Source organism: Miscanthus floridulus, unplaced genomic scaffold, assembly GCF_019320115.1.
Source record: "Miscanthus floridulus cultivar M001 unplaced genomic scaffold, ASM1932011v1 os_1042_1_2, whole genome shotgun sequence".
Classification (NCBI taxonomy): domain Eukaryota; kingdom Viridiplantae; phylum Streptophyta; class Magnoliopsida; order Poales; family Poaceae; genus Miscanthus; species Miscanthus floridulus.
The window spans coordinates 4,583-29,991 of record NW_027097488.1 but is presented as its reverse complement, the minus strand read 5'-3'; the positions used below and the strand labels follow the sequence as shown (position 1 = coordinate 29,991).

The following is a 25,409-nucleotide window of genomic DNA, read 5'->3' as shown; positions in this document are numbered from 1 at the left end:
ATGCAATACACAGTCATATGTCCGGTTAAAAAAAATAACAATATGCACAGAACACGCACCCTAGCAAACGTTCTTATCCGACTACAACTTTAACCACGTCTACGTCTCTACCGCATCAAAAACTCTCCCGATTTAGATGACTTCCTGAAACAGAAACATAACATATAAAATTCAGCAAACTAGAGGACCTAACCCGCAAAAAGCGCCCTTCCGCTGGGGACCGGAATAGAAATCTCCGAAGAGAGCTCGTCCCCTCTCGCCTTCGTCCCCTCCTCCACCTGACCGCTGCTGTCCGCCTCCAACCCTCCAGTTCGACGCAGGCGGCGGCGGCGGCGGCGGCAGCACGGCGAGATGAAGGTCTCCGTGAAGACGCTCAAGGGATCCAGCTTCCAGATCGAAGTGGAACCCACCGACAAGGTACTCATCGCTTGCGCTCCCGATCTGTCGCTATGGTTCTAGTTGCTGGATGTATTGGCGGGGCTGCTTCGCTAGATTTGGCTGCTTGTTAGGTTCGTTTGGGGTCTAGGTTTTGGTTGGTTCCCCTGCGGAGGCGACGAGAGTGTTGGAAGCCGCGAGCGAAGCTGCCGTGGATCCAATCTGTAGGTTGCTGCTTTGGTTCCGATGGTGCGAGCGGAACAGACGGAACGGAGAGCTGTTGCAGAGTTCGCCTGTGGATTTTCTGCTTTCAGTTTGGGTTCCTTCTAGTGATGTTTTCGTGGATACAGGAGATGACAAGGCGAAGTTATCAGGCATTAGTTCATTGGTTGCTCCCTTTATAGTTGGTAGATAGAGCATAAGTTCTAGTCAATCGATTGTCGCTGTCATACATCTCTGCAGGGGATGTCCCTCTGCAGGTTGTGTGTTTGATTGATAAAAAAAAAAGCAAGGCAACGTGATACCTCGTTACCTCGCGGGCACGAACATTGATTAGTTATTGCCGTTTCAGTTTAGGCTCAGGAGCCATTCTTGACTTGTCGATGTTAGATCTTATCAGTACAAGCTATTTTCTGCCGGTTTGTTTCTAGGCAGCTTCAGGATGTAATGCTGGGATTTCACCTATTTGGTAATGTGGTTGGAGTGGATCAAATAGGTGCATGCGATGGCTGTCATAAAAAAAAAAGCCTTTGAAATCTGAGATTTTTCAGTATGCCTAAGTTCATATAACACAAACCTTAGATGCTATCATCACCCCTTCATGAATAAAAGGATGCTAACAACACCCCTTCTCTGGTTATTTCAGTTCTCTAGATAGTTACAGATATAAGGAGTAAATCAACCTTGCTTACAATCGGCAGTAGAGATTGTAAGGAGATGACTTCTCTTTATTTATCAGCTAGGATAAAATGAGGACATTGCCTGACTACCCAGCTCATGTCCTACTGCAATTGTCTTAGATTCGCACCGCTTATTTTAATAGTTTGACATGCTAGCGAAAGATTCTGATTGGATCGATAACTACATGTGCGCTATGCACCAAGATAAGGCAACATAAGCATGACGAGGAGGATAAACACTGACAGGTTCACAGGTGCAATGACGCCTATCAACCATACGAATACAACGTGGTCCAACTAATAGAGGCACACTTATATCCACACAGCCAAAATGCATACCATGTGCACGGTGAACACCCTATCAGCATCCTTATCCGGCTACAGCTTCCACGTTGTCTCCAACATTCACAACCCAACTGATTTGGACACCTTCCATAAACAGCAGTGGGCACATATAAATTCACCAAACTAGAAGACCCAATCCGCAACTCAGGGGCCAAAACAGGAGACTGTGAAAAGAAATTGCCCTCCTCGCTCCTTCCTCCCCTCGGCGGCGGCGCGGTGAGATGAAGGTCATCATGAAGATGCTCAAGGGCTCCAGCTTCCAGATCGAAGTGGACCCCACCGACAAGGAACTAAATATTCATGCTCCCAATCTGTCGCTACGGTTCTAGTTGCTAGATGGATCGGCGGGGCCGCTTCACGAGATTTGGCTGCTTGTTTGGTTTGTTGTGGGAGCCGGGCCTAGGGTTTGGTGGGTTCCTGTGCAGAGGTTTGGGTGTTGGGGGGGGGGGGGGGGGGGGGGGTTGAAACTTGGAAACCACGAGCAAATCAGGCATGGATCAATCTGTAGGTTGCTTGTTGGGTTCCAGTGGTGCAAGTGGAATTGGCAGAACTGAGAGCCGTTGGCCTGTTGCAGAGTTCGTTTGTGGATGTGGACATGGGGTAGCTTGGGTTTGGGTTCCTCCTAGGTGTTGTTTTTGGTGGGTACAAGAGTCAGATGGCACGGTGAAGTTATCAACCCTTAAGCCCTTATCCATTGGTGCTTCCCTTTCTAGCTGGTCGTTCTATTGTTGCTGTTATGAATTTCTGCAGGTTGTGGGTTTTTATCACTGTTATAAATTTCTGGATGATAGAGCCCAGGGATCTAAGACTATAAGAGTGACTGTCGGTGGCTGGCCGGCGCTTCCATGACGATTGTCGTGCGGGCGCTGTCGGAAGGAAGCCACGAGGAACCGAAACAGAGCAGTCTAAGCGCAGGGGACAGCGATTGTGTTGCCCTGCTTACCCCCTCCCCACCCCCCCCCCCCCCCCCTCCCGTTTACCCCCTAATTGGCTAATCCCTGGACTCTATCATCCAGAAATTTGGATACAAACGCACGCACGCAACTGAACTCTCTATGCTGCGCCTCCTGTCGCGGGTGAGATCGTGGGCGCGCCCACATCTTCTGCTGTCCTGGTCTTCTCCTTTCTTCGCCTTCTCTTGTACACAATACCGGTTATAACACTGGAGTTTGTGTGTTTGAAAAATATAAGGCAACATGATACCTCACATGCACAAATACTTTTTTAGTTATATTGTCAATTTCAGTTTGTGCACAGGAGCTACTATTGACTCGTCGATGTTAGATGTCATCAATAAGTGACACTTTTTGCCAGTTTGTTTCTAGGAAGCTTTTTAGGATGTTTTGCTGGATTTCACTTGTTTGATACTGTGGTTGGGTGGATCAAAGAAGGTGAATTGGTTAGCTGCCATAAAATAAAGCTTCAAATTTGCAAGATTTCTTTTAGTATATATATACCTCCTTTATTTCCACTATCTACTTAACAAATATAAGAGTTTTGATAATGCAATCTTAGATTCTATTAGCATCCTGTTTTTCTGGTTCTTTCAGTTTCTATCTAATAAGAAATTGGTAGTGATGCTGTTGCATGCCTGCTATTGACACAAGTTCTTCAAACAGGTTGCCGACGTGAAAAAGGTCATAGAGAGTATGCAAGAGCAGGCTTCCTATCCTGCTGACCAACAAGTGCTTATTCACCAGGGGAAGGTGCTCAAGGATGACACCTCATTGGAGGAAAACCAAGTGGTTGAGAATAATTTTCTTGTTATAATGCTCAGACAGGTAGGCTACTTGTTTGTTATTCTGGTTGCACGAGTGTATGACTTGGGATGATAAGAAAGTTATTGTCAATATATGAATAACCGATAACATTAACTGAATAACTGTCGTGGTGCGTTGGATTGTTTGAAAGAATTTGTGCTTCATTTTCTATTGCTAGCTTATTAGGAAACATTGTATATATGGATGCAAAGGCTACTGTGAATTTGGAATGTCTACAATTGCATCAGAAATGTTCTATATATCTTATCACAGTACAATTGTAACCTTTCACAGAACAAGGGATCATCAAGTGCAGCACCGGCTAAGGCAACCGCGAATCAGGTGAGACGTTAGAATATTTTGTTTGTGTCGATACTGATTTTTTTTCACATTTTGTTACTTTCTTTCAGTACTTTTACTTTTTCTTGACCCATCTAATGTATAAGGAACTCTACTCAAAATTACGTTTATTTATTTATTTATTGCCAAAGGTACCCTTTCTATATAGTCACTCTGGATAAGGCCATTAGCTATGACACAGTTTTAGTCTTTTAATTACTTGATATATGATATATGCAAATCAAAGCATACATGAGGTCTGTTGAACAACTGGCTTTTTAGTTATATATGTGGTCGCCATTTAATTCAACCAAAGGTCACCAGAGCTAAAGGCCTAAAGTTCTAAGCCAACCAAAGTGGTTCGACTACAGTAGAAATGTTCTGAACTCTCAATTCTCTGTGTTTTTTTTTCCATCTGTTGATGTTTTTTTTTCATCCTCAATGGTTCTATCCTTGTTACGGTGCTGTAAAAAGGAAGCTAAAAACATAAAGCAACAAACAAAAACAAACAGGACAAAAGAACAAAGAGACATGACGATAATATGCAAATACATATGCTTTAGTGTGCACTGTAATATGTTTCTGTTGAGATATAGACATTAACTTTAACTACTTTTGTAGGCACCCCCTATTCAGACAGTGCCTGCTACTCCACCTCAAACGTCAGCAGCCCCAGCTGCACCGGCACCTATGTGAGCTTCACATTTAATTTTATGGAAAAGCTTGATTTGTGTTAGGATTGATAGTATGGATCCTTTTTGGTTGGTTCTAGAGCAAACAACATTTGCAATTACTGATTTCAGTGTCAGTTCTATGTTTGTATTGAATTGAATAACAAAACTAAGGTTGTGCATAGTAGTGCGGTCTTTTAGCCTTTGACACTAGTTGACAGGCTGTGAGATTTGCAGATTATGCCACATTTCAAGCTCTACTGTTTTGAGGAAGTTTATTACTACCAACATGTCTTTCTAACCTTGTCCTAAGTCAAACAATTAAGTTTGACCAAATTTATCGAGAAGATCATCAACATTTATGACAACTACGAAAATGTGTTCCATGACAAATCTATCTAATGATACTTATATTTGGTAATATAAATATCAGTATCTTTTTGGGTATAAACTTGGTTAAACTTAAAATAGTTTGACTTAGGACAAAACTAGAATGTCAAGTTTTATGGGACGGAGGTAGTACTATTTGACTTATCGTATGTCCTTTGTTAACTTGAGTGTAACAATGCATAAGTTGGGTATAATTTTCATTCACTTTATACTACCATTGTCATTGCCAGCTAACTCCTTCCATTCTCTGAATTAGTGTACCTGTCAGTGCACCGGCTGCAACTGCTACAGCCTCAGCAGCTCCTGCTGTTGCTGTATCGTAAGTTCCTGATTTTCCTTCCCTCTTAGACGATTTAACTAATCTTGTAATAAGCATAATTGTTGTTTGTTGATGTATTGATATTTCCTATTAAAAATAGCTGTGAAAAGTTGCTAATCGCATTCACATATATCTTTTCTTTTATGTTCATTTGAACAGCACTGAGGCAGATAGTTATGGTCAGGCTGCCTCAAACCTAGTTGCTGGCAGCAACTTGGAAGGAACAATTCAATCCATTCTTGAAATGGGTGGCGGGACATGGGACAGAGACACTGTACTACGTGCTCTGCGGGCTGCGTATAACAATCCAGAGCGCGCTGTTGAGTACTTATATTCTGTAAGAATGATTCTTTGTCCTCCCTTGCTACTTTCTAGACCTTACATATGATGAACTTTCAGCGATCTATGTGCGCCCAAATACTTTTAACTAGTGAACACATTATCTATTGCATAAAGTAGATTGAAGCTGCATGCGCATATGTTTAATTTGAATATTTTGTGACTGTTAAGTTAAGAGAATTAGTTGATACCGCGACTAGGAGGCGTGTAAATATATTATGCGTTCAAGAGACTAAATGGAAGGGTCACAAGGCGAAGGAGGTGGACAATACAGGTTTCAAGCTTTGGTACACAGGTACAGTCGCGAATAGAAATGGAGTAGGAGTTTTGATTGATAAGAGCCTCAAGAATGATGTGGTGGGAGTGAGAAGGCAAGGAGATAGGATTATCTTAGTCAAGCTTGTCGTTGGTGATTTGGTCTTGAACGTAATTAGTGCGTATGCCCCCCAAGTAGGCCTCGACGAGAGTGCTAAGAGACAGTTTTGGGAAGACTTAGATGGCCTGATTAGAGCTGTACCTAGTAGTGAGAAGCTTTTTATAGGAGGAGATCTTAATGGGCATGTAGGTACTACAAGCGCAGGTTTCGAGACAGTTCATGGAGGTTTTAGGTATGGTAGTAGGAATCATGAAGGGGAGGAAGTTTTGGACTTTGCGGTAGCTTTTAACCTGATGATAGCCAGCACTTTCTTTAGAAAGAGAGAATATCATCTAGTGACTTTCAGTAGCAGACAACACTCTAGCCAGATTGACTTTGTCCTCGCAGGAAGAAAGGACAAATGAGAATGCTTGGGTAGCAAGGTGATACCAGGGGAGCGTGTTGTTTCTCAACATAAGCTTTTGGTGATAGACTTTTGTTTTCAGGTGCGTGCCCGTAGGGATAAACAAGCTAAGATTGAAAGAACAAAGTGGTGGAAACTGAAAGGGGAGACATCAGAGGTATTCGGAGAAAGGGTTATCAAAGAGGGCTCTTGGAAGGAAAAAGAGGACATAAACAACATGTGGGAGAAGATAGCAACCAACATTCGGAAGGTGGCCTCAGAGGTGTGTGGAGTAACCAAAGGAAGTGGAGGCGAGGCTAAAGATACTTGGTGGTGGAACGAGGAAGTCCAAAGGGCTATTAAGGAGAAGAAAGAATGCTATAGATGCTTGTACCATGACAGGAGTGTGGACAACATAGAGAAGTACAAGGTGGCAAAGAAGACTGCAAAGCGAGCTGTAAGTGTGGCAAAGGGTAGAGCGTACGAGGATCTTTACCAACATTTGAGTACGAAGGAAGGAGAGAATGACATTTATAGGATGGCTAGGGTTCGTGAGAGAAAGACAAGGAACTTCAACCAAGTTAAGTGCATTAAGGATGAAAGGGAGCATCTCTTGGTGAAGGAGGATGAGATCCGACATCGATGGCAAGAGTATTTTGATAAATTGTTCAATAGTAAGAATACGGACACAACCTTTCAGTTGGATGACTCTTTTGATAACACCAATAGGCACTTTGTGCGGAGAATCCAAGAATCTGAGGCCAGAGAGGCGTTGAAAATGATGAAAGGAGGTAAGACGATGGGACCGGATGGTATCCCAATCGAGGTGTGGAGATGCCTCGGGGACATAGCTATAGTATGGCTAACCAAGTTGTTCAACCATATTTTTCGATCAAACAAGATGCTTGACGAGTGGAGAAGTATATTGGTACTGATCTACAAGAATAAAGGGGATATTCAAAGTTGTACTAATTACCGATGAATTAAGTTGATGAGCCATACTATGAAGCTATGGGAGAGAGTTATCGAGCATCGCTTGAGAGCAATAACGCGGGTCTCTATGAACCAATTTGGTTTCATGTCCGGAAGGTCAACCATGGAAGCCATTTTCTTAATAAGACAAGTTACGGAACGGTATAGGGAGAAGGACCTACACATGGTTTTTATTGACTTAGAGAAGGCTTATGATAAAATACCAATGAATGTTATGTGGTGGGCTTTGGACAGACATAAAGTCCCAACGAAGTACGTCGGGCTCATTAAGGATATGTACAACAATGTTGTGACTAGTGTTCAAACAAGTGATGGAGACATGGATGACTTTCTGATTAGGATAGGACTACATCAAGGGTCAGCTTTGAGCCCTTATCTATTTGTCTTAGTGATGGATGAGGTCACAAGGGACATACAAGGGGACATCCCTTGTATGCTTTTCGCGGATGATGTAGTGCTAGTTGATGAAAGCCAGACAGGAGTGAATCAGAAACTGGAGTTATGGCGGGAGACTTTGGAGTCCTAAAGGTTTTAGACTTAGTAGAACTAAAACTGAGTATATGAGATGTGACTTCGGCACTACTACTCGGGAGGAGGAAGATATTAGTTTGAAAGGTCAAGTAGTGCCTAGGAAGGATACCTTTCGATATTTAGGATCAATGCTACAGAGAGACGGGGATATTGATAAAGATGTTAGTCCATAGAATCAAAGCAGAGGTGGATGAAGTGGCGCTAAGCATCTGGTATCCTATGTAACAAAAGGGTACCACAAGAAGTTAAAAGACAAGTTTGATAGGACTGACGATTAGACCTGCTATGTTGTATGGTGCATAATATTGGCCTACGAAAAGACGACATGTTCAACAGATAAGTGTCGTGGAAATGTGTATGTTGCGTTGGATTTGCAGTCATACAAGAAGGGATCAAGTTCGGAACAATGATATACGTGATAGATTAGGGGTAACACCAATTGAAGAAAAGCTTGTCCAACACCGGTTGAGATGGTTTGGACATGTCCAACGAAGACCTCCAGAGGCACCGGTGCGTAGTGGAATCTTAAGTCAGGATAGTAATGTGAAGAGCGACAGAGAAAGACTGAAGTTGACTTGAGTAGAGGCAATAAAAGGAGACTTGAAAGGATGGAATATACCCAAAGACTTAGCCTTAGATAGGAGTGCTTGGAAAACATCTATTCACGTGCTTGAACCTTGATTGCTTCTGCTGGGTTTCAATTCTAGCCTACTCAACTTGTTTGGGACTTAAAGGCTTTGTTGTTGTTGTTGTTGTTAGTAACTTAGAATTTAATTGCCCTTTTAATCTATAATATCAGGATGCAGTTTTGTTTTACAATTGTAGACACTAATGTCCTTCATTCATCTTGTGTTTAGGGGATTCCTGAACAAATGGATGTTCCTGCACCACCTCTGAGTTCCCAGCCAGCCAATCCTGTCCAGGCGGCACAACCAGCTCAAGCTGCAGTTCCTTCATCTGGACCAAATGCTAATCCTCTCGACCTCTTTCCCCAAGTAACTCCCCCTGTGCATGCACACTGACATTTTTGCAACTAGTTGAATTTGTTTCTCATATTTGCCCTTGTCTGAACTGTAGTCTCTTCCGAATGCTTCCGCTAATGCCGGTGCAGGAAACCTTGATGTTTTGCGTAATAACGCGCAATTCCAAAACCTGCTTGGTTTGGTGCAGGCTAACCCTCAGATTTTGCAGGTCTGTTTCCATGCTCTGTTGCTCATCCTCTTTCAGTCTCGAATGATCTCCCTTTTGCAATCCACTCACCCATAATTCATTTATGTGCATTATTGTGCAGCCATTGCTTCAAGAATTGGGGAAACAAAATCCCCAGGTTATGCAGCTAATCCAGGAAAACCAAGCAGAGTTCATGCGGTTGATCAATGAACCACTTGAGGGAGATGAAGAGAATGAAATGTTTGTGCTTCTTCCTTGGGCTGCCCTTGTTTTTTTTACTGCCCGTTTGATATTTTTGTACTTCCTGAACCAGGATGCTGGACCAGATGGCAGATGCAGCTGAGACCATTGCAGTCACTCCAGAGGAGAACGAAGCTATACTTCGTGTAAGTCGATGGATCTTGACTATTTCTTACACATTTGCTTTTACCTGCACTTGGCTTTTATATTCAATTTACCCCATCACATTCTTCATGCGCAGCTTGAAGGGATGGGCTTTGACCGGGCACTTGTCCTGGAAGTGTTCTTCGCCTGCAACAAGAACGAGCAGCTGGCCGCCAACTACCTCTTGGATCACATGCACGAGTTCGACAACGACGACGGGCTCGGAGGGCCACCACTATGAGGCGGAATAGTTCTCGATCTCTCCACCATGCGAAGGCTGTAGGGCAGAAATAGGAAAACGTTTTGGGATTTGTCTCGTCTGTCCGCTCCCTCTACATTTCTGTTTGGCTTTGCTGTTTAGTACATAAATTCTAGATTTACAGACAGACTTTATAACCTGATATAGAGGTAACGGGTCAGTTTACTCTTTTATGGATAAACTTATTAGCTTACTTATGTTTTTGTGCTACTTATTGCCGTTCAGCCCGCATTGGGCCAGCAGTTTCACCGCTTCAACCTGACAAGCGCTGGCCGCAGCAGTAGCAAGCGAGATGCTTGTGGTTTTCCTTCCCGGTGGTTCGTTTGCCCAATCCGGAACCGCGCTGATACTGAAGGCTTGCGGAGTTAACTCACCCTCCAATGACGTTTTAGCTACGAATCTGCTTGTAAGCTAAAACGTCGTCCTTTTTTGGGGCGGAGGGAGTAGCAATCAGCACGTATGTTGCATTGACATGTGCGTCACATTCCAGCAGCAAGTAATTATCAAGGCTGAGCACGGCTTGCGGACTTGAACTGGTTCACATACAATCAGCACGTACATGTGCGTAACATTCTAGCAAGTAATTATCAATCATGCAACGATGCAGCAGCCACACAGGTTAGACATATCAAGCAGATGTTTCATGCGATACCACATGCATATCCACACTAGGCTTTAGAACCAAGATGCTGATTGAATCACCAACAGAAGCACAGGCGGCAAAGCCGCAGGGCATTAAAGTTCAAGATTTAAAAAAAAAAAGAAATCAAGTTCAAGCTGTAGCACCTGCAGTCTCGCGTCATGTTCACCAAAGAGTTCGACGTAAAAAAATATTACAGATATCCTGTATGGCTCTCAGCAATTTAAGAGACTTCGTGGGGTCATCAGACACTACTCTATAGTACGAATGTCACTTCCAATCTATGGCATACTCGCCACATCCAGTGAGTTTGGCTGCTCATCCATACGACGCACTGCCTGTAGCAATGAGCCCAGCAACCATCCAAAATATGCTTGATATCATCATCGAAAAGGGTCAGTCATCATCAGAAATTACTATCAAGTCAGGGGCAGTGCTTTGATCTGGCGAAGTTAACGGATCTGCTGGCTGAAGAAGTGGAACAACATCCAGGCATGGAACAGATGGCTGCGACTGATCTCCAGTTGCTGGAGCCACCACCACCTGGTTAGCAGTAGTACCAACAGCATGGTCTGAGCATGGAGACGGTGGCCGGGACTGTTGCATCGATCCATCTTGTGGTGCCATTTCGATTCTGTGGCTACTGACAGAGGCATATGTCCCAGAGTTGACCGACGGCTCAGTTTTAATCTTCTTTGACCGTGAATAAGTCAGCATTTTTGCTCTTTCTCTTTCTCTTCTCCTTCGCTCTGTTCTTTTGTTTACAAGGGGCTCGGGCGACCCACTTGACCTGTCTGATTCATAGAACTTCAGCCACGCACTCATCACACCATACTCCTTTTCCTTCACAGGCTTCTTCCTTTTGCATTTTCCCTTTCGCTGCTTCTCTGATGCAACAAAGACTGATGCCATGGGTTTGATTCCAGGGGCAGTTGACAGAACAGGGGTTTCCTGAAAGTCTTGGGGCTCATGCTGCTTGTATGCCTTCTTTGAGGAGCTCCTGTCCAATAACTTCTCATTGCTGCAGCCCATCAAAGGGGAAAGTTCTTTCTTTTCCGGTGCAACCGGGTCTTGCTTCAGTCTCTTCTGAGGGTTAGCTGGCTGAGAACAGGCTTTCTGAGCAATCTGGAGCTCATGCCGCTCTCCTGCTTTCTTTGAGGTATTGGTTTTTGGTGATTTTGCATTGTTGCTGCACTCTGCTGAGGAGAGTTTGTTATTCTCTGTTGCCACCAATGCATGCTTCAGTTTTGGTGTTCCCTGGGGTGCAGAAGGGAGAACACTGGTTTTCTGAAGATCATCAGGCTTATGACGCTTGCCAGCTTTCTTTGATGTATCTCTCCCCGGTGATTTTGTATCATTGTAGCCTTCCACGGACACAGGCGCTTGCTTCACCATTGCAACCAATCCATGGTTTTGATTTGGTTTTCCTTGGGGTGCAGCAGGCATAACACTTGTTTCCCCAACCATTTCAGGCCTGCGCCTTTTGTCTGCTTTCTTCGAGGAGCTACTTCCCTGAGGTTTCCCATTGCTGCCACTCCCTAGACAAAGATGCTTGTCTTCAGCATTTGGTTTTGTGGCTTTAGTACTCCACAGCAACTGCAATATAGATGAACTGGATTCTTCAATGGCACCTTTTGACTTGGACATTTCTGATGGTAAAGTCAGAAGCAACTGAGCACCTGGAGGGTAAATATTGTGTGAGTTGATATGGTAACATGGCCTTACTAGAATGATAAGCATCAAATGCCACTGTCCAGTGACGGTGGGATTACCACAGTACACAGAACAACATAATATTAAACAATGAATTCTAATATGTCAAGGCTTTTGTTACGGTCTGCTTGGTTGTTTGAGGAAAATGTCAAGCATGAAACTCTCATGAAGAAAAAATTATCACGGCACAAAATTTTTGTTGCATCAACAATAAAAACAATCATGCACCTAGCTCAGTTTATGTGTATAAGTATAACTGTATTTGGACAGCGACATTTAGCTTCCATAATCATTATTGCATAGATCAGTGTTTACAAATATAAATGCATATTACATATCGAAAAGTGGGACATATACCTCCTGCAACTTTCTTCTGAGATGGTGCTTCTAATTTCAACATCAGTTGTTTTTTCGTATGTACCAGAACAGTCATCCTTGTGGCTGCCAAAAATAATACAATCAGTAACACAGCTCCTTGCATACACCAATGCAAACATATGCTGATTAATATTATCTGGAAATGCTCTTAAGTGTAGTAATTGAGTCTATTCGAAAATAGCACAACAGTAGAATGTAAATCTAGTGATAAGTTTAAGGTCAAATTTTTTTAACAGTAGTTTAAGGTTAAATTTTGAGAACAAATGCAAGCATCTAGTTCTGAAGGCACTGATTAGTTATTCGCTAGTGACCTTCTTGTAGGATAAACCTTTTAACAAGACTCAAACGACCCAATCTCCAATTTTATTGTGCCTGTGGTACAACAGGGCACTCTGTCCGAATATGATAGGCTTTTATTTGTTATAGTAAAAACTCTTACTTGTGCCAGTAGCAAAGCATGTTCCCACAGGATGCACTGATGTCATCGTTCTCAATGCAGCAGGCATCAGATGGAGGACCCTGGTTTATGGCCCTCAGAAGTGTATCACCACAAGACCTACACTGGAAAGTAGTAATAGAGCATGCCACATTATGATAAGAATACTGCCAAAAAGAAACCTTACACCAAAAATGAGAGATAGCACAATGAGCAGATTACAGAAGTACCTTCCACACCATACCCTTGAAGCTACGGGGCTCTTCTGGGATGAAATCATGACGGGTGGTGATATTGTACCCACCATCTGGTCTCTGAAGCACAAGAAAAAGAGAAATCACCAACAGGTCATAACAGCTTATAGGTTTTCAGACAGGAAACATAACCTGGTGGTCCTTTACAGTGCATGAGTAGGTTTCCATACAGGAAAGACTAACCTGGCGATCCTGTATGCAGCATGAGTTAATGGCTTCCATCCAAGCACGGAAAGCAGGGCCATGATTGCTGCCATGATTTAACAGAAAATCTAAGCAGCCAGCAAGCAGGGTAGAGCTGACAGCAATTTAAGGACATAACTCTTAATTAAGAGCAGAAGATGTTACCGGTCCTTCCTGTGACGCTTCACGTATATGATTGCATGGATCATTTCATGAAGCAATGCATTCTTCCGGTCAGTACATGAGCGATACTTCAGAAACGACTCGGAGAGCGTTATGGTATTTTGTTGTTTTGAAAAGGTGCAAGATCCAAAAGACCTGCATAGATAACCAAATCAGTGTTTCTAGAATTCAGAGTTCAAAACTAAATCAATAAAGAAGGATGCATTTAGCTAAAACTATAAAATGGGGGATGCTAATATTGGATATAAACTTTTCAAGTATGATCTTTTCTTGGCAAGTATATCTGTTATCCAAGCATCAAAATAAATCATTAAGCATAGCAACCATTAAAGGTATCACCAAAATTCCTATTTTGTCTTTTGGTGATATTTAACTCAAGTTACCGAAGCTTTTACTACCCATTAAATTTCAAGGTGTTGCCCATCCATTTAAGAAATCCCAAAGTCGGATACATATACAAAGTACCTAGTAAACCAGCTAAGCAAACTACAACAGTTTGCAGATGAATATTGTCACTGATCAGAAACTTTTTTTTTTGGTAGTATATAAACAATTCGAATCATGCAGGACTGAAGTACCAAGGGGAAAAAAATAAACCAAAGGTATCATTCACTCCCCTTTTACACAGAAGTACCATAAATTCATAAGCAAGATGAAAGATTCCGGTGAAATTCCCGCGTTCCAAACAGGCAACGAAGTTTTCTCCTCACCAAACATTTCACTGATCTCCACAGAGCAAATGAGGTATCCTCAATATCATAATGCATATTGTAACTAGCAGTACGCTCCATATCTTAAAACTACTCAACTACAGAGTACAGACTACAGTAAAGATTCTAGATTCAACAACCAAATAGGAGAGGGAAATGAATCTCCATGGTCGAAGGGAGCAGTGGAGCACACTAAAAGGGGCTCCTTTTCCATGTGCCTGGTGCTGAAGGGAAATTAAGGCTTTTGTGAAGATCAACGAGTTGAATGCATATGATCCTTCCCAGAAAAGGAAGAAGAAAAATATACAAGAATAAAACCGTAAGAAATTTACTCAAAGAAAAGGGTGTATGATGATGATCAAGACACATTCTGCCTGGATTGGTGGGCACCAAACTACACCAAAATCAAAGAAATGGCAAGGGCGCAGCATTGTTCTACACCCAGCCGCAACCAAATTTGCCGAACCCAAAAGATTTACCGGCACTCCAAGAACAAGGCCCCGGAATTTATCGGGGAAAAAAACAACCCTAAAAGAAACACCCGAAAAATGCAGCACAAGAGATCGAGTACATGGACGTGGAAACCCAGCGTCTAACTGCGCGAAAAGGGGCGGCTTTGAACATGCGAACCAGAGCCGCAGGTTTAGGAGGTAGCCAAGAACTGGAGAAACCCCAACCTGCTTAGTGGTGGTGACGACGAGGAGCGCCACTGGGCGGTGAAGCCGGCGGCGGCAAGCGCGCCCCGGAAGTAGAGGCCGTCGTAGTGGTGGAACAGGTCCCCCACGTCCGGGTTCGGGTCCGCAAGGTCCACCTCCGCCACCGCATCGTCCATGGTCATGGCACCACCGCCGAGCAAGGCCGATCAGCCGGCGCTGCTGGGCCCCCACCCTCGAATCCCACGCACTCGCACCACCGACCCGAGAAGCCTCTCCCCTCCTCGCCTCACCTCGCGTCGGCGCCGAGGTTACGAGTGGAAGCAGAGGAGAGGAGACGGAGACGGGATTTGAGCTTCGAGTGTGAGTAGCACTAGGCACTCGGCACTAGGCAGGGCTCTAGTAGGTGCATGCAGATGACAAGGCCGCAAGGGGAGCTGGAGCCGACGCGACTCGCCGCGGACGTGACACTGACGTCCGGGCCCCACGCAGTGCTGTAGCCTTTTCAGTTGGGCTTTCTGCTCTCTCTCCTCTATTTCTTTTTTTTTTGTGGCCACTCAACCTCGGCCACGGAAAAAAAAGAGAGAACTTTTATTTTATATTGACAACCGAGAGAGATGTGATCTATGGTATATGGTAGTACGAGGTAGAGAGAATTTCTTATTTGCTTTCTTTGTTGGTCTTTTAAATACTTTTGAATTCGTTTTCTATATGGATTGACCCTAATATTAGTTCCGTTGGTGGCTTCCATGAGCTTTTGTTAAATTATTATGGAGCGAATGATGAAAATATGTGGATTGAGATAAATTAAAGTGCGGCTAAACAGACTCTCGATATGGACACGTGGTCGCGTTACGTGATTTCTTGGAGTTTTATATGGTCTTGGGGTGCTTCTCAACTAGTTCGAGTGATTTTCTTTATCGTGATGCCCTCCTTGCCTTGCTCTTTTTAGGTCCCGTTGGCTTCGCTAAAAAAAAATAAATCAAAACATTATTTTCGCTGATTTGTTGTGAGAGAAAAATACTATTCCGACTAAAAAAATAAACTGAAAAAGACGAATTATAAGAGAAGCGAACATGCCTAAGCTACCCGCGGGCAATGGAGAAAATCGTTCTGATGTTCTCATTCCTTAGCTCTGTGTTGTCTTCACTCAGCCTCCCTTTGCTCAAGCCCTACCTCCGCCTCTCCTCATTCAAGCACTAGGTCCAGAGCCAAGGAATCTGCTACATTCTCCTCTAGTGGTGACGGAGACATGTTGACCTTGCAACATGGAGATGTCTCCTTTCTCCTCCCGATGGCAGGGCCCCAACATGGAGAACCCGCAAACAAGCCTTTTTTTTGTGGGCTCACGGACAAATCCGCTTGGATCCCTATACTGATTCAAAGCGAGGTTGAGAGGCCTATTTCTGGTTTCTCATCACTTTGGTTTATCGAGTTTTTGCATGTGTGGGCAACCTTTTGTCATGGATAGTGTGGTTACAGAAAGAAAATAATTATGTATTTTCAACATGCAAAGATTTATATTATTGTATAAAAATGTAAATGTGTGTTTAGGGATTTAGTTTTTATGAAAACCTTTTGGATCTAGATTCTCTCTAGAAACATTTTAGATAACGAATAAAAATTACTTCATGAAATTGTTTTATATTATTGTATAAAAATGTAAATGTGTGTTTAGGGATTTAGTTTTTATGAAAACCTTTTGGATCTAGATTCTCTCTAGGAACATTTTAGATAACGAATAAAAATTACTTCATGAAATTGTTTGGTTGATAGGCTCGGTTCTGATTCTAAAAAATATTATTACATTAAAAGATAGAACTTTTTGTAGACGAAGAACAGCTTAAATAAAATTTATTTTAACTTGTTTCACTTAAAAAGGATTATCTGAACACTATAGTTGCTAGTACAAAAGAGGATAAGAATCATAATCACGTAAGGCATAATAGTCATTTTGGTCCCTCAACTATTACTCGAGACTCAATTTCATCCCTAAACTTTTAAAATGGCCGTTTAGGTCCTCAAACTTTAGTTTTAGGATTAATTTCATCCTACAACGATGAAGATGATCGTTTTTGTCGGTGCAGAAAGTGACCAACACGTAAATATTTGTAGTTTTGTCGTACGTTGTGACCAGAGGTGGCCTAGCACTCAATGACATAGGGTTTATACTGGTTCAGGCAACGTGCCCTACGTCTAATTTGAGTCGATCGATGACTTTATTTCTGAGCCCAGGTGCTCGAAGTTTACAGTGGGGTTATAAACGAGAAGGAGAAAAATGGGGGTACAAGAGGTTCGATCGGACTCTAGTCAGAGGGGCCGAAAGCGATGGGAGCCCCGCTATGTGCTAGGTGTTCGAGCGTGTGCTCGAGGTTTGAACCTGGTGGTTCTATTGTTGTGTACTAGTGAACTTGATCGATCTAAATCAACTTAGCTGTTAGAAGAGAGCGCATCCCCTTTTATAGATGAAGGGAATGACCTTACAAGTGAGAGGGAGAGAGTACGTTCGCTGCTCAGTCTTGCTGCCCACGCCGGTGGGTACGAGATGATGGTAGACGCCCATAATACTGTTTGATGTCGGATGCACGTGGGAGGTTACGACGTCTTCTTCTGGTACGGCAGATGTCGGTGCCTACCATACTATTGATGTCGAGAGGTATACAAGGGGTTTTACCATGTTCGCCTGGCACGGTAAATGCCGACACCCACAACACTGTAGAGGAAAATGTCGGTGCCTACAATACTGCTTGGGTTATGTCATGTTAGGAAGGTCGTAGGGTACTGTCCTGCAGGTGTACAGGGTACGGTCCTCGGTATTGCGGTTGACTTGGGTGCCCTGTGACAGAACCGCCCAATTTATACAAGATCAAGTACGGTTGTCCCCGCTAACACGTTGACACACCCATACTTTCACTCATATAAACCCGGTAGTTCGCCGAGTGTCCTGAAAGACCTCGGTAAATCAACATCACAACCAAGATCGCGTGATTAAACAAATACACATCACATACATCGGGTTGCAGCAGAAATAATATTACAAAGGGGTTAACAAATAATAGTACAAGTTTGGGTTTCAAAACTGATTAGTAAAAACAACACATTAATATAAGTTTCAAATATATGGCTAGCATAGTGACATCATCCGACAAAAGCATATAGATGAGAAGTAAGTATAGAATCACCGAGCCCACCGGTGGTTAGCCACCATCATCAACAGGTAGAGAACATCACCTGCAACAAGGTGGGATAAACCCTGAGTACTTGAATGTACTCAGCCAGACTTACCCATCGTAAACCAGAAATAAAGTGACACCAAGAATTATGCAAGGCTTTCTTTAGTGGGCTAGCTGACTTATTTGCAAAAAGCATAAGCTATCATGAAGAAACCATTTTAAGTACTTTGCATCATCTTTATTATGTCCTATCCATCTAGGTAAGCACCTGTACTATAGCAATCACTTGATTAACCAATAACATCCAGTTACCAATTTAGATTTAGCATATCCCATACCATCCAGATAACCATCATTGTTCCATAATAATTACTACGATGAAGTAACTCGAGTCAAGTGCTCACTATCCAGGAGCGATGGCGATTCGAATCGATTCCTAACCAGCTGGTGATTTATTTCTTACACAAACCTCACTCACCCGCTAAAGTGAGATATTGATCACCGAGTCAATTTTCTAGGAATCTCGAGTTTGCCAGGAACCACATGTACCCGGGGGCCGACCGACTGCACTTTGGTCTTATCATCTCGCCCCCGTGTCCTACCACACCTGCTCCAACACAGTGCGCTGCGGGCAATCTACTCGGCCCGAAAAATCTCCCAGCTTCACGGTCGGAAGGTACTTTATCCGGCCAGCTAAATGTAAGGCATGCGTTCAACATGACTCGAGGTCCAACAACGGTCAGTCCTTAATCGACACAGACGAAAACTAACAGCACCCCAGAACCCTGTCTGGTTGCCTCCAACTTTTTCCGTTCGGTCTCCAATTATCCATCACACATGGTTAATTCCAGGATATCATTCTTTCCATAGCTAAATTCTTCCAGTAACCACCTATAAATGTAGGTGACCGGATATCACCGATCGCTACCGGTCTAAGCAAGGCTAAGCAGTTATTCGATCCTGACCTAACAGGGTAAAAAAAAGGTAATAAGGTAGGCAAGGATAGTAATAAATGCATCAACGGTTTCAATCAACTCCTACAACTTAATGCAATAATATATAAACTCATATATATAGAAAGAATTGCTTTTATAAATTAGGAGACTTATAATGCTCCGGGGCTTGCCTGGGATCCGCCACAGTCAGTTCAGTTAGCTTACACCATCCTGGTGACATCTCAGATCCTAGCAAGCGCTTAGTCCTTCCATCTTCGGGATAGATCCATCAAACACCGTCTTCGGGTTTGGCTCCAACATCACGTCCTTCACGTGGTTCATCTAGCGTACCTAGATGAGATGTAATATGCAAGTGCATAAATATGAAGGATAGTACCATGAGACACATCACAAAATAGCAAGCAAGACAAGCATAGTTTACACTAACACACTTAAGTACTTTGCGATGCTTAACTTAAACATCGCACAATCTATCATGCTAAGATGGCAAAGAAGACGACAACACCAATCATGACACAAGTTTCCCAAGATCTCAAGTGCTCTAACTCAGTCATCATTCAAGGCATACGTCACACTTAACAATATACAAGCAAGCACTATAATTGGAATCTACCAATTTCTGGACATGCAAACAGCAGCTACAAGATTTAGCCATAACTGGAGTTACACAAATCCAAATGACTTGCAAGAAGACATTATGGAAAGCTTATGAAATTTTCTACAATTCATATTTAAACCTATCAGCATGATTCCAAAGTTGACAAGGTTAAACAGGCACATTTATCAAGGCTGGTCCAGAAATTCCAGAAAGCTACAATTTCTGAAGACTAACTTAGAGCAGTCATAACTCACAAACTACTTGGCCACATGCCATGAAAATTTAACACAGGCTAGTTAGGTGAGTTATCTACAACTTTTTTATTATCATCTCAAGATGATTCTACAGTTAGAAGGGTCAATTAATCCAATAATTGCATCTCTGTCCAAAACATAGACAGAAACTGACATGCCACTTTAAACAGCTATAAATGGAGTTATACATATCTAATAAATGTGGTTTTAGACTTTTTAGAAATCTTATCAAATTCTAAACAACTTTGTTGTAAACACCTAAAGCAAATTCTACTATTAAGAAGGCCCCACAATACCAACAAGGTAACCCTGTCAGAGTTTGGGCAGAAACAACCACTGATATTTAAGCAAGTATAACTCAAGATCTACTTAACCAAAAATCATGATATTTAGCTTTTTTAAAAGCTTAATAAAAGTACTACAACTCATGTATTATCGCAAAGTCATGATTCATAACCTAACTAGGCCAATTAATTTAATCTTGCAGGCCTATTCAGAATAGAGGTAAGGCAATATAGGAAATTTGTTATTTTTATAGATCTTAAACTATCAAGCCTAAAATACTGAAATTTTTACCAGACATCACTAATCACATCAGTAACACTTCATAAAAAATTCACATTTATTTGAGTAAAATAACTGCAGTTATAAAAAGAACAAGACATGACTAGCATTAAGAACCTAACTGCCTAAATCTATTTTTACAGCTAAACCTTTAAACTAAAACATGTAATATTATAGATCTAGTGCACAGAGAATTTCATAAGGATTCCAAAAAGTCCACATTTGTTATTTTAGGATTTTTCTACTAATTAATACGGATTTTCAAAGTGTAGCATTCAAAACTGTAAAAACCAGAGAAAACAAGGAAATTAAAATCTTGCATCGGGGTCCCTGCGGAAAACATAAATTAAACATCAGCGAATCGACCCTTCTTGGCACTATTCACTGGAGTCACAAGTTCTTCACAAAACCCCCTGCCTTTTCCCTTATTCGAGCGCGAGGTCCCTCTTCTTCCTCCTTCGGCCGGAATAGAGCAGCACGCCGGCGCTCGCTCTTCCGGCCACCGTGGTGCTCACCGGCGGCGAAGGAGGGGTGGAGGAGCACCAAGGGAGCATAGCGGATCCGTAGGACTAACTTGCTCGGCCTGAGATGAGCCCGAACGTGCTGGCCGCGGCAGCGGCGATCTTGGCCCTCCTCGGCCATGGCGGCGCCCGCGCACGGCCGGCTATTTCAGCTGCGAGGAGACGCGGAAGTGGAGGTGGACGGCAACGTTCATGTAGCTGGGCGTGGAGAGTCCGAGGGGCAGCAGCAGCGCTGGCAGCAGTGAGCTCGGCGGTGGCATCCATGGTGGCCGTGCTCCGGCGTGCGCGCGCGCAGAGGAAATGCACCAGGGAGGGCGAGAGCGAGGGAGGGAGGCATGGAGACACCCGGGCGCTCAGTTTGAAGCAGCAGGGCACGAGGCGGCGCGTGGCACGGAGGTCGGACGCGCGTCGGCCATGGTAGGGCGCGCTCTGGTGCATGGCCGCCACGAAGTCATTCTGACGAACACGCGGCGGGCGACGGTGAAGGTGATGTGGGGAGCCGGTTTGGGCCACTTCCAGGCTGAATCAGACATTGGGCCAAGAATGAAGTTTGAAGCCCGTGAACTGCTCTTCATTTTTCATTCAGAGACCAAGGTCATTAGAGCTCTTCAACAGTGGGTAATTAAGCCACAAACTGCTAGTGTCAGCGTATTAACAGCGACAAGCAAACGTTCAAATTGACGGTGAAAACGAGGTCAAACTGGTGCCATCTTTTTACATGCCCTTCCTCATGAACTTAGCTCCAACTTCCATTTTGGGGTCAAGTCAAGTTACTTAACGAAATTTGGAGAACGCGAGACGTCAATGCCGATGTCGATGAATTTCAGACTTAGAATATTTCTAAGTGCTGAAATTAGCAGCAGGTTCCAACTTCGAGCCTCTGTTTGACTTATTTCCAAGTTGATCTAGCTCTTGGTCCAAAAATAAAGTTTGTTCTATATGATATGGACTACAACTTTTATTTAAGGTCCAACCTCAACACTAGTATAGAACCTGTTGTTCTACTTTGACCAAAGTAGGATCACGATGAAGCTTAAATTATCCTTTTTGATCCATTGGAGCATTTTCTTGGCATTTTCCCAACATGAACCTTTCATGACTTTTGTTGTAGAGTTCATCTAAAGTCATTTGGGCATGGTTGCAAGTTTTGGTTGACATCTCATGTTCTCATTCACTTAATAGTGCAATTCAAGCACTTAGTAAAATCATTCCAACAAGGATATAACTTATCATTTCATGTGACTTTTTGATTCCAAACTTCATAAAACTTTTCGAGTGATCCATATAGATGGGTATTGATATGAGACACATGAAGGTATTCCAATAACACCAGCCAAGCATATATCTTGAAACAGGCCTATATGTAAAGCAAGGGTGCAATATCCGAGTTTAGGTTGGGGCTTATTTCCATAGGTTTGACCTTGACATCTCCAACACCACTTAACATGTCATGGTTGAGCTTAAACCCGTTGCTTAACTAGTGACAAACACCTGGGGTGTTACATGCCCTGCCTTACTTTCTCCATTTATTTCTTGGTCCTTACCGAGCGGGTGTCCCCGGTCGGTTGGTCCCAGTCGGCTCTGATTTGCGCCAGTCGAGGAAGAGTTGTAAGCAGGGGTCCGGTGCATTTCTGGCTGGAGAAGCAGGTCGGACTCGGAAGTGGTGTTTTGCTAGGCCTTTTGGTCAGAGAGGCCGTCCGGAGGTGGGCTAGAGATCGAAGCAAGCGCTCCGGTCGGAGAGGTGGGCTGGAGTCGGAAGCGGGCGCTGTTCCTCCTCGGCCAGGCCTTCCGGTCAGAGATTGGATCGTCCTTCTAGCTTGTCGTCTAGGTATTTGGGCCGACCCATGAGTTGCGCATTGCTCGCAATGTCGTCTGTTGGGCCGAGCCTTTGTTTTGGGAAGCCGGTCCATGAGGGACCCTGGGTTTATGAACCCGACAGGAGCCCCTGAGCCCTCGGGCGATTCGGGTAGAATCGTCTGGGGAATTTTTATCTCGATGGTGGGTGCGTGCGAGCGTACCCACGGGTGTAGCCCCCGAGCCCCCAGCGCGATTCGGGCAGAATTGTCTAGGGGGTTTTGTTCAGCGGGCGTGTGTGCGTGTATTTTAGTCGGGACGGAGTCGTTTAACCAAGGTGCCGTGCACAGCCGAGGTGGTTTTTTAGGGGTCCCGCGCAGCCGATGTAGTTTAGTTTTAGGGATCGGGCAAGTCAGAGCTCACGGATCCTAGCCTCGGCGTAGCCTATGTAGCTGAGGTAGTTAGTTTTAGGGATTAGGCGAGTCGGTACTCACGGATCATGGCCTCGGTGCAGCCTGCGCAACCGAGGCAGTTAGTTTAGGGATCGGGCGAGACAGAGCTCGCGGATCCTGGCCTCGATGTAGCCCGCACAACCAAGGCAGTTAGTTTTAGGGATTGGGCGAGTCTGTGCTCGCGGATCCTGGCCTCGGTGCAGCCCGCATAGCTAAGGTAGTTAGTTTAGGGATCGGGCAAGACAGAGCTCGCGAATCTAGGCCTCGGTGTAGCCCGCGTAGTCGGGGCAATTAGTTTAGGGATCTTGAGCCCTCGAGCCCTGTTGGGCTTTGGTAGAGGTCGGTTTGAGTTTTGTGCGTTAACCCATCCTCAGTTTCTCACAACCGGAGGGGCTGAGCTTTGTCGCTTGCCTCGATCGCTCGGGCTCGAGTGACGCGCTCAGTGAGCTCGCTAATGGGTATGATCGAGTGGAATCCGAGTTCGTTGTTCGTGATGGGGTCGGTATAGCCCCCTTGTGGCATTCCATTGCTCCTTTACCTATAACCTAGCAGATGCCTAGGTCGTTCCAGAGATTGACCTGGGTGGCCCACTGGCTTCCCCTCGATGGAGATTCTGTGGGTTTGGCAAGAGGTTTAGGATCGAACGAGAAGGTTGAGATGACCCTCTCTGCTTCGGGGCAGACTGGGCGAGGGTTGCATAGGGCTCATCTACATTTTCTTCCCTGGCTCTATTTGACACGAGGTGGCCTCGAGCCCTTTGTGGGCTAACCTTCGAACCCCAGTCGATCGTTGCTCATGTTGAAAGAGGCAACTACCGCTTTATGACGCAACATGGAGCGTTGTGATGCATTTCGCCGCACATGCGATGCCTTAGTTCCCGAGCCCCCAGGTGATTCAGGCCCAAATCGTCTAGGGGGCGCGGGCGTATGGAATGAATGTGTGTATGGACGTATGAATGACTATAAAGAAATAGCGGGGGTCGGTAATGTTACCTTGATGACTCGAGTGACGGGGTTTGAAGAGCTCCAATCAGAAATGTTCGACCAGGACCCGCGCTCGTCGTTCATGACAGAGTCAGTGTGTCCTACATGGGGCATCCCTCTGCTCATTACCTATCTCTCAGCGTTCGCCTAGGCCATTCGATTGACTCAGGAAGCCTGATGGTCTCTCCCGGCGGAGATCCCATTGTTTGTGTTTTTCCAAGTCCCGCCTAGGGAGGTGGAGAGCCGCTCACACATGGTGGCGCTTTGTTTCTCGTGCCTGATTGTGCAGTAGTGGTGGTCCATATCTAGGCCATGTCCCGTCTGACCAGGCGTTGTTCCATCGATCAGTGTGTGTCCCATCGGTCAAGGTGCGTCTCGTCATTTCCCATCTGCATTGAATGGGGGAAGGGAGAGGGTTTCTCGCCCCAATCCTTTTGCATTTCCTTGTCTGCTTCGCCTCTTCTTTAAATAGGGGAAGGGGGATGGAAAGGAGAACTCACAGATTCGTTCATGATTCTAGAGTGCGATGTTGAGTTGGAGGTCCCCTAACATAGATGAGATGGTGTCACAGAATCGACCAATTTATAAGAGCACAAGTACAAAAACAATCGCCAAAATGATCAAATTCTCGCACTTGAGCCCATTGAAAGGTCCTAATGGCTAGAGGGGGGGTGAATAGCCTAATAAAAATTTCTACAACAACACTTAACCAAATGGTTAGACAATTATAAGGCGAAGCGAGTGTTGCACTAGCCTACTTAAAATGCAAGCCACCTACCACAATTCTAGTTTAGATAGTGTCTATTCACACAATAGCAAAGACACTATCCTATGTTAGTGTGCTCTCAAAGACTAACTAAAGAGCCACACCAACCAAGCAAGCAAGCTCTCACAACTAGCTACACTAAAGAGCTTATCAACTAGTTTGCGGTAAAGTAAAGAGAGTGGCTAGGATAGTTATACCGCCGTGTAGATGAAGAACCAATCAATCACAAAGATGAATAACAATGAAGACCAATCACCTCGGAATCAATGATGAAGACAATGATTTTTTACCGAGGTTCACTTGCTTGCCGGCAAGCTAGTCCTCGTTGTGGCGATTCACTCACTTGGAGGTTCACGCGCTAATTGGCTTCACACGCCAAACCCTCAATAGGGTGCCGCACAACCAACACAAGATGAGGATCACACAAGCCACGAGCATTCCACTAGAGTACCTTTTGGCGCTCCGCCGGGGAAAGGTCAAGAACCCCTCACAATCACCACGATCGGAGCCGGAGACAATCACCACCTCCGCTCGACGATCCTCGCTGCTCCAAGCCATCTAGGTGGCGGCAACCACCAAGAGTAACAAGCAAAACCCGTAGTGAAACACGATCACTAAGTGCCTCTAGATGCAATCACTCAAGCAATGCACTTGGATCACTCCCAA

At 44.2% G+C, this 25,409-nt stretch overlaps 2 protein-coding genes across 2 annotated transcripts; one reads left to right on the top strand and one right to left on the bottom strand.

Annotated features, from left to right (window-relative positions):
- The first annotated feature begins 208 nt into the window (after nucleotides 1-208).
- LOC136533652 (probable ubiquitin receptor RAD23) lies at nucleotides 209-9,725 on the top strand. Its single transcript, XM_066526200.1, has 11 exons — nucleotides 209-417; nucleotides 3,239-3,400; nucleotides 3,674-3,721; nucleotides 4,340-4,410; nucleotides 5,036-5,098; nucleotides 5,258-5,435; nucleotides 8,577-8,714; nucleotides 8,797-8,910; nucleotides 9,011-9,129; nucleotides 9,203-9,275; nucleotides 9,371-9,725. The coding sequence occupies exons 1-11, from the start codon at nucleotides 352-354 to the stop codon at nucleotides 9,512-9,514; spliced, it is 1,176 nt and encodes a 391-aa protein (XP_066382297.1). The 5' UTR covers nucleotides 209-351; the 3' UTR covers nucleotides 9,515-9,725.
- Nucleotides 9,726-10,194: 469 nt separating this feature from the next.
- LOC136533653 (uncharacterized) lies at nucleotides 10,195-15,218 on the bottom strand. Its single transcript, XM_066526201.1, is given in 8 exon segments — nucleotides 10,195-11,851; nucleotides 12,243-12,288; nucleotides 12,290-12,326; nucleotides 12,703-12,824; nucleotides 12,930-13,013; nucleotides 13,137-13,203; nucleotides 13,302-13,454; nucleotides 14,707-15,218. Coding segments are annotated over 8 exon segments (1,953 nt in total). The 5' UTR covers nucleotides 14,868-15,218; the 3' UTR covers nucleotides 10,195-10,568.
- Between the last annotated feature and the right edge of the window lie 10,191 nt (nucleotides 15,219-25,409).